Source organism: Bidens hawaiensis, unplaced genomic scaffold (assembly GCF_021521415.1).
Source record: "Bidens hawaiensis isolate Kalapana, Puna unplaced genomic scaffold, B.hawaiensis_p1.1 tig00010127_1, whole genome shotgun sequence".
In the NCBI taxonomy this organism is placed as follows: domain Eukaryota; kingdom Viridiplantae; phylum Streptophyta; class Magnoliopsida; order Asterales; family Asteraceae; genus Bidens; species Bidens hawaiensis.
This window is the reverse complement of record NW_027491766.1, coordinates 577,191-595,630: the sequence shown is the minus strand read 5'-3', so window position 1 is coordinate 595,630 and position 18,440 is coordinate 577,191. Positions and strand designations below refer to the sequence as shown.

The 18,440-nt window shown below is 33.5% G+C and overlaps 1 protein-coding gene and 1 pseudogene across 1 annotated transcript; one reads left to right on the top strand and one right to left on the bottom strand.

Moving 5' to 3' along the window:
• Positions 1 to 619: 619 nt before the first annotated feature.
• On the bottom strand, positions 620 to 3,998 carry LOC143534305 (uncharacterized; annotated as a pseudogene).
• Positions 3,999 to 4,621: 623 nt separating this feature from the next.
• Positions 4,622 to 12,057, top strand: LOC143534302 (3-epi-6-deoxocathasterone 23-monooxygenase CYP90C1-like). Its single transcript, XM_077028815.1, has 7 exons — positions 4,622 to 4,858; positions 5,797 to 6,133; positions 6,855 to 7,004; positions 7,122 to 7,403; positions 8,334 to 8,423; positions 8,505 to 8,690; positions 11,749 to 12,057. The coding sequence occupies exons 1-7, from the start codon at positions 4,656 to 4,658 to the stop codon at positions 11,959 to 11,961; spliced, it is 1,461 nt and encodes a 486-aa protein (XP_076884930.1). The 5' UTR covers positions 4,622 to 4,655; the 3' UTR covers positions 11,962 to 12,057.
• Positions 12,058 to 18,440: the final 6,383 nt, after the last annotated feature.

Here is an 18,440-nt window from a genome sequence, read left to right as displayed (position 1 = left end):
ACTGATGGAGGTCGTTAAATCATTATTTGTACCGACAACACCAAAGAAGGTACGCCAAATCCATAATCTTATGAAGCAACTGCTTGCAAGGATCGATATAGTCGGGTGTGCACTTTCGTAGTTGAGTAAACCCTCTTCTCCCTCTCACATCCAAACGTAACTCAAACCATGGTTCCGTACTTACTATATCGTCAACTATTCTTTGAAATATGTCTCACCCCGACTTAGGGCCTAGGCGCGTGATCACAAGTTGGTACATGTTTTGTAAATAAATCAGAGTTGCGGGTTTTATTTCAGCGGAAGTCTTTAATAAAATCATATTGAAAACTTATTATTAAAAACTCGGGTTTAAATACCCGTTTGATATTTTAAATATGTTTCTTTATAAAACATAACTCTTTTATAATATTTTCAAATAAAATATCTGAGCCATCAGATAGCATCTAATGACTATAACTCCAATCTTCTATTCCTTCTTGTTTGTCTGTTCTAACCTTTCTTGTTTCCCTGTAACATGGGGGAAAAATACATCAGCACAAATCTGGTGAATAACGCTGACTCTAAAATCTTCTTTTCAATACCTTTGTGAAACCAACAATAATACCTTTGTGACTACTTATTAGGCACCAAACTCAATTGGGATCAAATTACCCTAAGTACCATGTACAATTAATTATATACACAATATCATTTCTCTAAACAGTCCCGTTGACCTTCAGAGGCATGTTGATGATATGCATGGCCTAGGGGAACTCCGAGTCACCATGTATGTTTGGATCCAGACACATGTATACTCTTAATCAGAGTGTCCGTTTCTTATTATTGTACACAAAGTTTTAAACAGTCAGACTCAGTATAAAAGGTTTGGGGTGTATTCACCTTTTCTGTTTATAATCAGGTTCTGTTACTGATTCCTGTTTTCTGTTTCCTTCTTCTTGTTTTGTTACCTCGGACCTATAGTACGAGAATAACATTTGTATAAATAACTACATCAACGATCTAGATTCAGACCTTTAGTCCGTTTTGTATAGCTTTAACCTTGATAAAAAGCATTTGTTTATAAAACACTTGGACCTTTAGTCCCTTTCTTTATTTATCAATCATATGCTACGTTTCTTCTTCAAGAAGAAACGTCTATATTGAGTTCCTTCTTCAATAAGAAACATTAATCAAACTTTATTCTTTGAATATCATATTTTTTAATAATAAAGAAATACTATTTTAACTATAACCCTCAATTAAGAAAAGTTATATGATTCTTAATCGTAATCAAGGTTCGGCTATACCTCCGACTATGGTCTAAGCCATTTTAATAATAAAATAATAACTTAGGTAGAACTCCTTACCTTGCACGGGTATTTGAAGTTAAATATTTCTAAGTTTATACGGGCAGCACTTCTACTCTATGCAAGTCTATCGAGGCGTTCTTAATCAACTTCTCTTGGCACGCAAATCGAGGAAATGTTCGGTTGCTGGGTCGTGCACGTACTTCGAGGCAGAATGTCGGGTTTCTTGAGTGGCACGCACTTCGAGGAAAACACCGGGTATTTGGCACGGATTACGAGGTTCGGCACGCTAAACGATACTCGGCACGCAAAACGATGTAGAGAGAGTGTAATTCTAGAGAGAGAGTGAGAGGTGTGTGGGGGAAATGGCCGTAGCCTCCCTTTTATAGCCAAATTTGTGTCCCATCGCGATACGTGATGGGCCCCTTTCTCATGGTCATCGCGTATCGCGATGACACATGTTATCAGACGCTGACACGTGTCGCCACGTGGCCTGACACGTCTGCCACGTGTCCCGACCTGCTGCCACGTGTCACCAGAGTGTGACACATGTTGATGTGTCATCACGGCCCATCGCGGTACGCGATGGCCGTCTTCTTAGACTCATCGCGTAGCGCGATGGGTTCCTGGATATTATTTTTCACTTTTGGTCCTTCATCTTTTGTAGCTTGTCACTTCTGGCCTAATTCTTGTTGTCACTTCTGGTCTAATTCTTGTTGTTTAAAAATACTAAGGCGAAGTGCAAAGTGCGCCACATTGCGCCCAACGCCCTTCGCCATCTCCATCGTCCTCGTCCTCATCCTCGCCCGAGCCTGAGCACGTCGGGTGCTTCGCACCCTCTACTAGGACCACTTGGGTGCATAATATTCATAAAAGAATATTACTATGGAAAATCTCTTCCTTATAAACAGCTTCCATTTCTTTACCACTTTCCATGTGGGATGGATTCCATCATCCTTATTTATACCTTGGTGGAATGCCTCCACTTTCTTACATCTTCCAATATGGGATGGAATTTCTTTCATGTAAGTAAACGTTAACTTAGGAAATATTTTTATTTCCTTATTTTTCTTATATTTCTTTATTTAATATTTTCCCATGACTTGTCTTTAATATTATTTTTGATCCCTCAACTTTCCTAAGTTGTCAAAATTTAGATCAAAATTTTGGGGCTGTTACGAAATACATTTTACTCATTCGGAAGCGCATCCTAAAATCTTCGCATGTGAAAGTTGCGTTTTCGGCAAAGTAGTCGGCTACCAAACGGACATGTGCACCTTTACGATCTCGATTCAACTGAGCTTTTCTTGTGAGAGGAGGCGATGTTTGGTCGTCACCAAATAAAACATGATCAATCGTAAACTCCCTTGCATGTAGGAAAAAATCCGTATCGTTGGACGGAAAAAAGCCATTCAATTTTTGAATTTTTGGGTTGAAATCATATTGGTTTGGTTAAAATAGGGTGAAATGATTTTAGAATGAGTGAAATGGTTTGAGAAATGGTTTAAGAAATGGACTGTTATCAACGGTCATCAAGCTACACCGACCATACCGACGGTGGTCAATTTCTTCAGGTTATGGTCATGAGGTGTTTTCCGGGGAGACCTCTTGTGTGAGGGATGTCACCTCAGACCATTAACATAACTCACTAACCCATACAGGTCTGCCTAAAATAAGATAACTTACTTTTTACGTTTTATTAAAGGAAAAATATTAAATGAGAAAATTACCTAAACAGCCCTTTTGAAGAGAGAGAAAAGCAAAAGTAGCCCGTGAGATTTTATTTTCCAAAAATAGCCCACCAAATCCAACTTCCACGTGACATTGGGATATTCCCCGTGAGTTTTTGTGGACCAATTAAGATCTGCCATGTGTTTTGCATTCCCACCTACCACGCTAGTTTTCTTCCCAAATCTGTCTTAAACGTTAATTTTTACATCAAATCTATCCTGATGAAAACCAACTTTAACGTGATGTTTCAAGTTGTTTCCGTCTTCAACGTGAGTTTTCAAAAAAGATGGTTTTTGTGTTTTTTAAAATTCATCTCCAAAGATGAATTTAATTTGAATTTCGTCTTCTAAAAAAATCATATTCATCATCTTCTTCTTCATATTCATCTTCATCACCTTAATCATCTTCATCACCACAACCCCACCTTGCGGCACAAACAACGCCGCGGCCGACAACATACAATACCCAATCGAACTCAAACACCTGTAAAGATCCATATTCCCATTCTGCCCAGCCAACATATTAAACACCGTATACAAAAACAATGAAGCCACCGTCACCCACCCCAAAATAATCCCAAAATGCAATTTACCAGCGAGTAATTGAAACAACCTGAAACCAATCAAGAAAAAAAAATGAGCTGGAAAGATCTGGGTCCTCGTGGAGATCGGGTTTGACCCGAAACGGGTTTAGGATTGAGAGGGTTTTGTGCCAGATTTTTTTGGTGTTGATACCGAGTTCTTCTAGTAACGGTGGTTCGTCGTCGAAGTTGGCGAAGATGTTGCCAGAGATGCCGCCGTAGTTGGGGTTGAATTAGGAAGTGTATGCTGGAGATGAGCCGATGTCGAAGGACATGAAGGGGATGTTAGGGTTTGAGGATCTTGAGGGTTGGAAGGGTGCCGCGGGGCGGTGTTGCGGGATGGAGGTGGGGTTTCCGGCGGACGGTGACCGGAATAATGATGAAGGTGAATATGAAGATGATTAAGGTTCAGATGAAGATGAATATGAAGAAGAAGATGAAGAAGATGATGAATATGATTTTTTTTAAAAGACGAAATTCAAATGAAATTAATCTTTGGAGATGAATTTTAAAAACACAAAAACCATCTTTTTTGAAACCTCACGTTGGAGACGGAAATAGTTTGAAACATCACGTTAAAGTTGGTTTTCATCAGGATAGATTTGATGTAAAAATTAACGTTTAAGTCAGATTTGGAAAGAAAACTAGCGTGGTAGGTAGGAATGCAAAACACATGGCAGATCTTGATTGGTCCACGAAAACTCACGGGAAAAATCTCAATGTCACGTAAAAGTTGGATTTGATGAACTATTTTTGGAAAATAAAATCTCACGGACTAGTTTTGTTTTACTCTTTCTTCAAAAGGACTATTTAGGTAATTTTCTAGTATTAAATTATAGAGTGAGTCTAAAATATTTATTGAATTGAATAGAAAGTAAAGATACGGTGTTGAATGCAGTAAAGTAAAGAAGTAGAACACAGACACAGACAGGGACACAATTGTCCTTTCCCTTCCACTCTCACAATCAAAACCCCTCTTTCTTCTCCGCTGCTTCATTTGCAATTACTTAATTAATTAATAATAATAATAATACCCATCTTCATATTCATCATTCGATATGAAAAGTTGGGAATCAATATGCACGGTGATGTTTATTGGATGGTTATTGTACAAGTATTTGGTGGTCAGAAGATGGGATGACCGCCGCCTGCAACCGCCGAGAGGCACCTCTGGCTGGCCGTTGATCGGAGAAACAGTAGAGTTCATTGCCGCTGGATTCACTTCTCGTCCGGTCTGTTTCATGGAGAAAAGAAAGTCTATGTAAGTCTATGTTTCACTTGTACTTTGTTACTTAGATTATTATTATTATTATTATTATTATATGTTATAGATATTTTATACAAATCAAATAACGAATATTTTATAATCCAAATCAAATCATAATGTTCAAATCAAATCAAAGCATAATGTTATACAAATCAAAATAAAAAAGCATAATGCATAATGTTATAGTTATACAAATGAAAGTTAGGGACGAAGTTATATTTTTCTTATAACATTATTATTAAGTTAATAACGAATATTCTTACTTTTAGTTGTCAATAATAAAGTGGTCAAATGGAATATAAAGCAGGTTTAGGATTGATCTATTGTACTAAAAAGTAATAAGAATAAAAAACAAACAAACATCTTCTGAAATGATTTAAAACAAAAAAGTGCATTTGATCATCCCAACATCTTTATAACTGCAATGATGTTATTTCTAATGATCACTTTTTTATTTATAAATACATGAACTTTAGACTTTTTCTCTCTAGTCTCTATTTTAGAATTTGCTACTTTTTAATCCAATAATATTCGGAGAGATAATTGAGCTCAGAAATATGTGAACAAAACTTTAAAATGTATTCACAATTTGATTAACAAAACTCAAAACTTTTAGTAATATACTTAAAATCAGTTTTTACAACCCTTTCATTTTAATGATTGATGCAAATTCTTATCACTTTAAAGGGTTTATCTCATTTCCATTATTCCAAAATAATAGAGTGCCTCTTAAACTAGTTAGGTTAGTAAAAGTTCCCCCTTGAGAATATGACTTTTGTGTATTTTGCTCCTTTTTGAAATTAGATTATCGAACACTTGTTTCAATATTTACATAAACCCCTCTAAGTTCTCTCCATTAAGTCATTTATCACCCTGTACTTACACAAATTCTAACTTAAAGTCCTAAAACACTTGTGTTTCAATTTCCATAGTTATGGGAAGGTGTTCAAGACACACATTTTGGGTAGACCGATCATTGTATCGACCGACCCCGATGTGAACAGAGTTGTTTTACAGAACCAAGGAACTGTTTTCATACCAAGTTATCCCAAGTCAGTCATTGAATTGCTCGGTGAGTCTTCAATATTGCAAATGAATGGAGGGTTACAAAAAAGATTGCATGCCATTGTTGGCGGTTTTTTGAGGTCTCCTCAATTGAAAGCCCGAATAACCAAAGATATTCAGAAATCAGTCAAGCTCACGTTGTTGTCTTGGATGGATCGTGAAAATATGCAACAACCTCTTTACCTTCAAGATGAAACCAAAAAGGTAAAATCTTTTACTTTATGGTCTTAACAGATTGATTTTAGGACTTTAGGTTGATTGATTTGGTTGGTTATATATGGAATTTGGTAAAATAACATACAAATGTTAGTTGTTTTAGAGTTTGATGTGGGTAATGACCAGTTGGGTTTGTTCCAGTATTATGTCATCAAGATCACTAAAAAATATTAATTTTATATAAAATCTCATGTAGGTAATGTCCAATTGGGTTTGTTCAAGTATTAAAAGTTTCATAAATGTAAAGACCTTTTGACTTTTTAGTCCAACGGGCCATTTTCATAAACTTATGTCTACATAGAATTTTATCAAGATCACTAAAGAATGTTACTTTTTAAAAAAGTTTGAAGTGGTTAAATGTCCATTTGGGGGTTTTCAGGTATTAAAAGTCTCATTGGATAAAATGTAAGACCTTTTGGCTTTTGGGTCAAACAGGCCATTTTCTTTAACTTGTATCAACATATAATTTCTTCATCACTAAAGAATGTTACTTTTTATAAAATTTGATGTGGGCATTAGAAGTTTCGTTGTATAAAATGTAATACCTTTGACATTTTAGTCAAACAGACCATTTTTTTGAACTTATTTCAACATAAAACTTCTTAAAGATCGCTAAGAACATTTCTTTTTATAAAACTGGATGTGGGTTGAATTCTTTTTTCTTCTGTATCTATCCATCTCAAATTTCATTTTTTTTTATGTCAATCAGATAACTTTTGAAACTCTTGTGAGAGTGTTGATGAGTGTAGAGCCTGGTGAAGATATGGAGTTCCTCAAAAGAGAATTCATGGAAGTCGTCAAAGGCCTGATTTGTTTACCCGTAAAACTTCCAGGTTTCCGTATGTATAAATCCCTCCAGGTAATTAATGTAATTTATAATAGACACAAACAAGACAGTGTTGAATCTCAGTGGATCGTGATGTAATTAAGATAGTGTTGAATCTCAGTGTATCGTGACAATAAGTCGTATTTTCAGGCTAAAGAGAGAATGTTAAAGATGGTGAGAAAGATAGTAAACGATAGGAAAACGGAAATGGAGAAAAACGAAGAAAAAGGTTCAGGTTCACCGAGTGATGTGATTGATGTGTTGTTGAGGGATACGGGTGAATCATATGGGGCCCACCAACGGCTATCGTTGGATTTTATTAGTGGGAACATCATAGAGATGATGATTCCTGGGGAGGACTCAGTGCCCATGATCATGACCCTGGCTATCAAATACCTAAGTGATAATCCTACGGCTCTCGCGTGTCTTGTGGTATGTAGGTCGTGTTGTGTTTTATCTCAAACGTGTCAACTGAGTGAAAGTAAACAAAATAGCTTAAGGTGATGGTTGAAAGTCACCCTAAGTTTAAGCAGGTTGTGTTTGCGGGTTCAACCTGACATGAAACCGAAGATTTGACACTAACCTGAACATGACTCGAACCTGAAAATCATGTCAGGCGTATGAACACGACACGAACACGGCCTGTTTGACCCCATATTTTTGCATATTGATACTTTAAAGTTACAATTTTACCGCAATAAATACAAATTCATATAGACAGTTATATCTTAGTTAGATAATCTTATGTCAAATTCTTTTTTATGTTTTAAATTATGGCATAAAATACCCAACCAATCTATCTTATAACATAAAACACATTTTAAAAATATATAATAAAAAATAAACTGGTTAGAAGGTCATCCCATGAACCCGGTGGTTTAAAACAAACACGGCCTTTTTAGCTAATCGGGTTCGCGGATTCAACCCAAAACTGATCCAACCGATGTAACCTATGGCATAAAACACATTTTAAATTCAGCAAATAAATTTTTAAACAGATCAACCCACGAACCCACCGGGTTGACACGAATACGACTCGTTTAGCTAAACGGGTTCGTAGGTTCGTCCTGAAACTGACCCAACCAATGTAACTTACGACATAACACATTGTATTTAATAATAATAATTGTAATAAATAGGTTAAACAAGTCAACCCGCGAACCAGTTGGATTGACACGAAAACAATCTGTTTAGCTAAATGCGCTTGTGTTAAGTTTGTTTCGTGTCAAAAGTTTATAACCCTAGTTTATATCTATGCATATACAAGCATCTTATGTTAAAAGAAACACAAAAGTGTGTGCAGGCCAAACGGGCCGCTACAACACATTATATTATTTTGAACGAGTTTTATATAAACGTTAGGATGAAAACGACAAATTAAAGAAACGAAAGGATGAATCGTGTGAAGAGTATTCTTGGACTGATTATGTTTCTTTGGAGTTTACTCAAGGCGTAAGTTTCGTGTCACTAATGCAATTTTAAAAGTTCTAAGTTTGTAGCAAGATCTTTAAATTTACATTATTGAAATTTTAGGTAATAAGTGAAACTCTTCGGATGGCGAATATTATTAACGCGATTTGGAGAAAAGCTCTTGAAGATGTAGAAATCAATGGATATTTGATCCCGAAAGGATGGTGTGTATTGGCATCGTTGACTTCAGTTCATATGGATGAAGAGAATTATGAAAATCCTGATGAATTTGATCCATGGAGATGGGAGGTAAATAATGTTAGTTTTTGTCTTTTTTTAATCTATAAATGGATTCGTTTGTTTAACTTTAACTGAATAAACGACCGGACACACATAGTTAAATTCTATTTAGAAGGGGGCCATTTTATTCTATTGATTTCTTTTAGGGGGCTTGAAAAAAAATGTTTTCAAAAGGGGGGGTTACCTCCCTTAGTAATGGCGTGGGGTTTAAACATTATAGGGTGTCAGAGGTGTACAACCAATGTCAGGTACGAGGTGAAGCTAACTTCACTGCTAATGGTGTGGACTTGAATAGGAGTCTGCCACCTTCCAATGCTAATGGCGTGGAGTGGTTAATGACAACATTTATCTATTATTTTTTTTTGGTTTGAAATACAACCAACACCCAAGAGACGATAACCAAAGCAGAGCAAACATGAACAACACCAAAAATACAAAATAATAAAGCATAAATGAACAAGGTATAGATTAAAATGCGGAGTGCCCGAAGCCAAATACTGAGAGGGGCGACAGAACAAGGTATAGATTGCACAAAATTTGCAAACGGTACTATTACAGTGGAGCTAAAAGGATTTGAATCTGAAAATTAACCCCGAAAGTCTAAAACGAAAACCTCACCCAACCCGAAAGAAAACTTCTGGGTACCGGAACCGAATTCGGTAATGATGGTACCGAATCGGTACCAACCTTTTAAGTTTATGGTACCGGTATCTCCCAAGTTTTGCTTTCGGTATCGGGATTTTCAGTACGATTACCAGTTGGTACCAAGCTCATCCAAGTTATTAGATTGTTTCAGTAAAAAACTTTAGCTAGTGATTTACCCACGCGTTAAACAGAGAAAATTGGTCAGTAAAGGGTTGCAGCGACAAGTAAATGGGAATTCGATCAGTATTGGCTATGTTCGTTAAACGTTAGGTTAGCGGAACTAAAACTGAAAAATAAATTCATCAGATTAACATTTTTAAAAGCAAAAAAACCACGAGTGTTGTCGATCCAGGGTGTTGAGACAGTGAGCGTACGCGAATTCGGTTGGTTTTAGTCATTTCCGTTATGGTGTCGGAACTAAAACAATATATATATATATATATATATTTATATATTTATATATATATATAGGATGAGTATCATTGCAGAACTGATAAATTATTTAAGAACTTGAAGGAACTCTTGAAAACTAACGTTTTTTATAAAAGTTTTTGTATATTAATGTTATTTGAGTGTGGTTTTAACATTTTTTACATCTATATTAACTATTATAATTTTGAAAATTAGTCTTTATACCTATCTATGTTTTGTTTTACACCTATGTAAATTTGTTAGTACATAAATTTTACACCTATGTAAACTTGTGATTAATATATATAAAATTTATTTATATAAAATATGATAAAACTACTCTTAAATAATGTTAATATATAAAAAAATTAAAAAAATATTTGATTATTTAGAGTCCGTAAGATTTCTTAACTTTTTTAGAGTTCTTAAATGATACCAACCCTATATATATATATATATATATATATATATATATATATATATATATATATGGTAAAGATCCTAAGAGAACCCTTTTCAAATTGAGAATTTTGAGAACCATTTTGGACTACTAAAAACACCTTTAAAAAAAATATTTAAAAAAATCATAAAACAAAAAATAATAAAAATTTTAAAAAAGAAAAAAAACTAAAATTCTTATATTTCATTCCGGTTTCAATAAAAAAACAAAAAAAATTAAAAAAAAAGTGTCGTATTATACACATATGTATAATTTTATATAATCTTTAGTTACGTAATATACACATATGTACAGTATCATATATCTTAAATTATACACCTGTGTACAAAAAAACATGTAAATGTACATATATGTATATATTATACATATGTGTATATAATTTAGCTAAACCGAGTTTTTTTTTTTTTTTTTTTAATGAAACCCGGATGATAAAATAAGAATTTTGGTTTTTTTACTTTTTTGATTTTTGTTATAGTTTTTATTTTATGATTTTTTTTATTTTTGGATTTTTTGTGGTCCAAAATGGTTCTCATAGTTCTCAATTTCAAAAAAGTTCTCTCATGATTCTGATCCTATATATATATATATATAAACTGACGCAGACCATTGGGGTGAAATCGATCGGTTTTTGTCACGTTCGTTATGATCACAGAATTAAAACAATATAATGATCGTTCGAGCTATTTCCATTACGCATGTTATTATACCGGTACTGAAAAACAAATTAGGTTGATTGTTGCGGAGCCTACACTTCTTCCTTTAATATATATATAATAGACATGTTAAATTAATTCCTGAACATTGCCAGCCATTAGTAAAAGAGTGGAGTAGGTGTTTTTCAGACTCCACACCATTAGCAATGGAGTTAGCTCCATCTTTCATGTGATCTTGCAACGTGGCTCAAGTCCTCGCCATTTCTATTGGAGGATTAAACCTTTTACCTGACAAAAATCTTACATTCTCTGGCTTTACTTACACCCCTATAACATTTAAAACCTCACGCCATTAGCAAGGGACGTAACCCCTCTTTTAAAAACATTTTTTTTCCAGCCCCCCAAGTGATTAAATAGAAAAAATGACCCCCTCTAACAAAAAATATGTTTTCTTTTCCGTGTTAGTTCGTTAAAAAATTGAACATATTTCATGTTTTTTTATGTTTGTTCCTTACTGGTTTAAACGAACAGTTCAGAAGCGAACATAACGGAACATAGATGAATGAACGTAACTTAGCTAAAACCTGTTAAAAGTAACGTGAAGAACAATATGTTAGGCCTAAAAGTCATTAAAACAATAAAACAAGACTAAATTTTAATGGGCCAAAAAAAATGTAAATGAATATATTAACGAAGAGCTTAAACAAACATAAGCCGATGTACATAAATGAACGTAAGTGAACAAACATAAACGAATTTGAATGAACGAACTAGACGTGTGTTCATGTTTGCTCACTTAACTAAATGAACAATTGTTTTTCTTCATGTTCATTCATTTGATATAAACGAACATAAACTAACTTTTGTTTTATTATTATTAATATTAATATATCTATAGAAAACCGGAGTGAGTGTTAAAAGCAACAAGTTTACACCGTTTGGTGGTGGACAACGGCTATGTCCAGGTTTGGAATTCTCAAGGCTCGAAATTAGTATTTTTCTTCATCATCTTGTAACGTCGTACACTTGGGTCGCTGAAGAAGATCAAATTGTGTATTTTCCTACGGTTAAGACGAAACGGAAGGTACCAATCATCGTTACACCAAGATGAAAATGAAACCATTGAGTGAATTGTGAACATGCAATATATTTGGCAAATAGTTTAGTCATGTGTTTGAACTTATACAAATGTGAGTTTTTGGTTCTCTCAGCTTCAGTTTTATTTTAGCTCTCGGTAGTAAGGTTTAACAATATGGCTTCTTCTAGCATCATTTAATTTAGAGTGAAATGTGGTTTTCGGCCCTTTGGTTTGTTAAAATCTGCAGTTTTAGTTTAATAGTTTCAAATTTGTGATTTTCGTCCCTGTGGTTTCATTTCACTTGCAATTAAACCCAAATTCATTAAACCCGTTAAGTCTAGTCGTTAAACCCATCAGCGTGCCCCTCACATGAGGGCTATTTTTGTCTTTTTTCTCCCCAAATAAACCCAGTCCTACTTTGCAAGCCCCCTCATGTGAAGGGTTGGGGTGTATTTAGGGGGAAAGGACAAAACTGCCCCTCACGTGAAGGATACGCTTATGGGTTTAACGACCAGACTTAACGGGGTTAATGAATTCGGGTTTAATTGCAAGTGAAATGAAACCACATTGAAAATCGCAAATTTGAAACTATTTGACCAAAACCACAGATTTAGACAAATCATAGGGACGAAAGCCGCAGTTTACTAACCCTTTTCCAGAGAGAAATTAAAAATATTATATTTCAAGGAAAAAAAATCCTAAACTAGCCCCTTTTTAGAGAGAGAAATTAAAAAAGGTCAACTTTTGTTTAAAATCCTAAAATAGCACTCAAATCTCGTTTGGGGCGACACATTGAGAAACAATTCGACGAGATTCAAAATGATTAGAATCTCGTGAGCTTCGTCCAAATTTTAGGTAATTTCGTATAAGAAATCTCGTCTAATTCTTCCATTCTTAAGAGAAAAAGTTTTGTCCTTTATTTTTAACAACATTTCTCTCTTCTCAATTTCTCTCTTTCATCTTCCTTACAAAAAACCTCCAACCATGTAAACCGAAGCTACGATGACTTTTGAACCGTTTCAGTTTCAGTCGAGCAAAAATCGAAGCTAATGGACGGATTTATCGGGCTTTGATTTGTGCTCGTCGGAAAAGGTTCAAACGCCGCCGGAGCCCAATCCGTTTTACATGGTTGGAGGTTTTTTAAAGAAGATGATGAATAAAGATGATAAAAGAAATTAGGAAGAGAGGTGAGAAGAGAGAGAAATAATGTTAAGGAAAAACACAAAACTTTTTTCCTTAAAAATGAAAGAAGTCGACGGGAAGTCCTAAAATTTAGTCGGGAAAGACGAGATTACCTAAAAATTGGTCAAAGCTGACGATATTCAAATTATTTTAAATATAGTCGGATAGATTCCTAATATGTCGCCTCATACGAGATTTGGAGGGCTATTCTCGAATTTTAAATAAAAGTTTGGCAATTTTTAATCTCTCTAAGAAAGGGCTAGTTTGGGAATATTCCCATATTTCAAACATCATCACACATAATTTCATGCATCAACAAAGTTAAAGAATGAAAGTTGAACGTAGTCATTATCTCTTCATTGGCAAGACATATATAACCCAATATACATAGTTAATGTGGGGTTTTTATGATTAAATTTGGGTATTTCTTAAAAGAGAAAATTATAAACATAGATAGATATTTAGGGTGATGTTACTGTACAATAATTGTTTAACGTACGATAGATACGGGAGAAGTTTAAAGGCAAAAACATAAACGCTTAAAGGCAAAAATACTAAAACGCTCAGCCAAAAACTAAAACGCTCAACCAAAACCTAAAACGCTCAAAAATGGTTTTCGTGAAGAAAAGTAAAAATTGATCGATTAACGATCCAAAACTGTTTATTTCGGAGAACCAATGATTAACTGGATATGTATTAACGTTTTCGAAATCATGTGATGTGATTTCATGGATCGATTTTATGAATATAAGTATTCTTGTACCTAATGTACGTTAACCAATTATTGTATTCTATCTTATATATATATACACACACATGGGTATTTCTTATCAATTTACAAACATGTATTTCATGCACAATAACAATATCGTGTAAATTAGGATAATCGCAAGATTCACAACATGTTTTTGTAATCAAGATACCATTTCGGAACTGGGCACGTAAACATGACGTTTATCCGGCGACTTGTAACTAATGAAGTTAGGATTCTGTTAGTTGCGGACTATTAGAAACAATTACGTTAAAAGTTGGGACCATTAGCCACACATTCGTTAGTTGGAACCGACAAAGACCAAATGATGATAGTTGGGATTAATAAAAACCAATATACCATTTTAATATAATAAAACTAATCTGAAATCTGAAAAAATATAACCCAAATTTTGGATCCAATCCACATGATTCTCTCTTTGTAACAAAAGCAACACTTTATTGAGGTTTTTGGATGCAGAGGATTTAGTATTTCTTTTCCTTTTTGAGTTGAAATATTATTAAATAAACTCACCCCTTTTAGTCTAAAAAAAAAAAAAAAAAATACTTTGTGTTAATTAGAGGCATTGTTGAACATTTTATGGATACACAAAATGCATCAAGTCATATGTTGTAATGTTCAAACAAAAGTTCTTTTTATTATATCATGCCCCTACATATTAAAACTATTTTGAATGATTTAATATCAGGTATGCAAACTGTGAAAGGATTAAATATGGTTAATTAAGAAAATATAAATTATTGAATATCAACGCCAAGGGAAATGCACATGGTAACGGTAATAAGCTCCACCGACGGTTAAAACGGCTACCTAATTAGGGATGTGTTATTTATACATCATTTATAGGGTGTATATATAGATAGTATGTGTGTTAAGAGGGTGTGTGAATAACCAAAAAGGATGTATGAATAACCATTACCCCTAATTATGGTGGATCAACGGCCTTTAATTTTGTGGTCACACTCACTGCTCACTAGCCCGTCTTGATTTCTTACTGATGTCAAAGTTTATTTTCATTTAATAGCAAATATTTTTACTTCTACTCTACACTAATATTACATCATGAGACCTTCTCTCTAAAAGATATATTTCTCTCTAAAAGATATATGCCAAAACCTATTGATGTAAACGTTTATTATTATTTATAAAAAAATGTTAAATATTATTCTACTATGTAAAACTTAAACTTTAAAATTTTAGGAGTCAGGTTATTCTACAAAAGATACAAAAGTAAGAAAGATAAGGAGGATTTGTAACAAAAAAAAAAGAAAAAAAGAAAAACACAAAAAATAGTGAAAAATTAAGTGAACAAAATTATGCCTCAAAATTTTATATATAAACGAGAAAAGTAAAAACATAAAAATGTTTCCACCGTCTTTCTCGTTTTAAAAAAATAGAGAGAGGGAGAGAGAGATAAACACAATGTTGAGCAAAAAATGTCATTTATATTTATCATTGTGTTTTTTGTTAATTTTTTAACTGATTGTGTCTTTTTTTCTTAACATTGTTTCTTTTGTTCTGTATATTGTGTTATATTACTCAACATTGTGTTATATTTTGCGACCTATTGTGTTTTTTTTATTTATCATTTTGTTTTTTTTGTTTACAGTGTGTTTTATATCAAATTTTAATCAAAGATTAAAAATCAACACCAAATTTTAATCCATATTTAAAACACTAAACCAAGAACAACAAAATTATCTTCAAAAACTAAAACACACAATTTTAATCATTATATATAAACTACATTCCAATAACAAAAACACTATGTACAAAAACATTGTTTTTGTGAATTAAAAACACACACCATATGAAAAAAAACATCCATAATAACATCTTCCACCCCAACCTTAACAACATCTTCTCAAACACCATTGTCGGTTCAAAAACTACTACTGTGGATTCATATTAACATAAATAAATAAACCACAACTGCTGGATCGGTGGACGAGTAGCGGTGGCAACGCTGGAGCCAATTAAAACCCGTGTGGTGATTGATTGGTAGCACCGCCAAAGAGGGAATATGCAAAGATTATTGTGAGTGGATTCATATTAACAGCGATAACTGCAACCGTTGGCGCGGTGGACGCATCGGTGGCGATGACGGAGCCAATTGAAACCTGTTTGGTGGTTTATTGGTAGCACCATTAACCATGGGCAAAGATAGGCCATATTGATCGTTGGATCTAAGGTTAAGGTTTGTGAGAAGGCTTGTTGAAGGTTCAATGTTCCAGAATATGAATAAGGAATTATTCCAGAATATGAATAAGGAATTAATTTAATTATTTTTGATATTTTTTAAATTTATATAAAGAATATATCGGTCGTATGATTATAAATGTTGAATGAGTCAACATTATAATTAAGCCAAATATCTCTTAAATTTAAATTAATTCTAAAAATAGTAAAAAAAAGTATAGACGATCATACCCTTATGTATTATACTTAATCTAATGATTCATATTTCTTCTTACACTTCTTAGGAAATATTAACTTTTTATTATAACCTTGCTATATATATATATATTATATATATATATATTATATATATATATATAATATATATATATACTTGTAGAAAACCCGCGTGATGCGACGGGACGGCGATAAATTACAACACGATACTCGTTTTACATTAGTTGATCGATCATCTTGTGACCTATTATATTATACTTCTATTTGTTTTCTTCTTATAGCATCTGTTTGGTATATCTATGCCTTACATGGCTATTTCAGTTTTTAAAAATAGTGAACTAAACATGTATGGAAATATGGCGAATAGATTGTAGATCAAGTCTTTTCAGTGGCGGATCCAGTAAATTTTTTCACAGGGGTCGGAAGTTTTTGGGTTTGTACTAAGTTATACAAAAAAAAATTAGTTCTGGTTCAGCCATTCGGGTCGGGTCAAATCGGTATACAAATTTTTTTGTCCGTTTAGCCGTTTCGTTTGACTTGAGTCATACAAAAAACTATATATATGAAATATAATTCATACTTTGATAAATGTATATTGTAACATTTATTTTTTTCGTTGATATGCAACCACTTGACCGATTTTAAGCTGCTATTCTAAGCTAGATATTTATACCGATCAATATTTATTATAAGGTTCTTTTAACGGAAGTACGCTATATAAAAGATACATATCATCTAACAAACAGAAAAGATGATAAATGAAGGTTAAATAAAATGTAAAAAATAAAGAACCAATGAAATTTATAAGTTTTAATACTAAATCAAACAAAATAATAAATAAATAAGTTATAGTTAAAAATTCTCTTATTTATATATATATGTGTATATATATATATTGTTAAGTTTTCACAAAGAAAAAGAAAAAGAAAAAGAAAGAAAGATTGATGTTTATGTCTGAAGACCTAAATAAACTCTCTATTGCTACTGTGAATAAATTAGAATTCTTTTATAAGTTTTTTTAACTGGGCCACAAAGAAAATCTTAAAAAGCCCATGAAAGTAAGAAAGAAATAGGGCATGAACACTTAGTAGGGTTATCTTTCTTCTTTAAACAAGCACCGCTACACCAGCTGGAGATTTTCTGATCATGCTACATTCTTTCGTTCTAATTTTTCTTCCGTCACTCTTTGGATTTCAAAATTTCATAGGGGTCGATGATAAAATCTCACAGGGGTCGGTTTAGATTTTGACACTATAATAACAGTAATTTTTGCTTTCTCACAGGGGACGGCCGACCCCCGCTCCATATCGGTAGGTCCGCCCCTGAGTGTCTTCTACATTGGCTCAAATACGGGAGTGATATAGACTCGATTATAGAAAGTTGTTACCGCACAATCTTAACCAATCCACACCAACTAAATGGAAAGTAATTTGGGAAATCAAAAGCTTTCCTCCTAGTTGTCTCTACAAAGACATCGATGACGTACCACTGATACACAATGATGAAAAGTTCCATAAACAAATTATCTATCGAACCAGTTAAAATTTAAAAGGGTTCAATTTGAATATAAATATATTCAAAGGTGTAAGAAATAATAATCCAAGAGACATACATGCTAGTGGATATTATACATATGCTTATCGTAGTTTAAAATTTGGTAATTCTAGTTTATAAATGCTAGCCCCTAGCTTAGATAAAAGAGGGCGTTTGATAAGTTCAGTGTTAGCCGATTTTCTCATGTCACTTTAAGCTTTTTCTGTTTTTAAACCATCCCTGTATATGTTTCAAACACAACTGGAATAAATGATACGGAACCTAATAATGATTTATATATGTGAACAGGAAAAAAAACCTCAATACGTTCAGCTTTTCTGATTCACATGGAGAAAAAGTTGGATTATTGCCAACCTCAAACAGTGAAACAACCATGGCTACCATCGTCTATTCTTCAAAACCCTCTACAATCATGTCCCTTTCATCAACTGTGAGCACATCATCGTATAACGTGTTGTACATTGCCATGCTCATATTGTTCGTTAACGATTCTACCGATGTGAGGTATAGCTGATGAAACATGAAGTTATGCAACAACACCATAATCACAGTGGAGTTTGTTGTCACCCTATTGATTACCAATATAACA

What these genes read in the sequence shown, in the direction of transcription:
- LOC143534302 (XM_077028815.1), top strand. Translation starts at nt 4,656, where the DNA reads ATGAAAAGTTGGGAATCAATATGCACGGTGATGTTTATTGGATGGTTA. An exon ending in ATGGAGAAAAGAAAGTCTAT is followed by an intron (nt 4,859 to 5,796) that starts GTAAGTCTATGT and finishes CAATTTCCATAG; the next exon opens with TTATGGGAAGGTGTTCAAGA. An exon ending in TTGATCCATGGAGATGGGAG is followed by an intron (nt 8,691 to 11,748) that starts GTAAATAATGTT and finishes ATATATCTATAG; the next exon opens with AAAACCGGAGTGAGTGTTAA.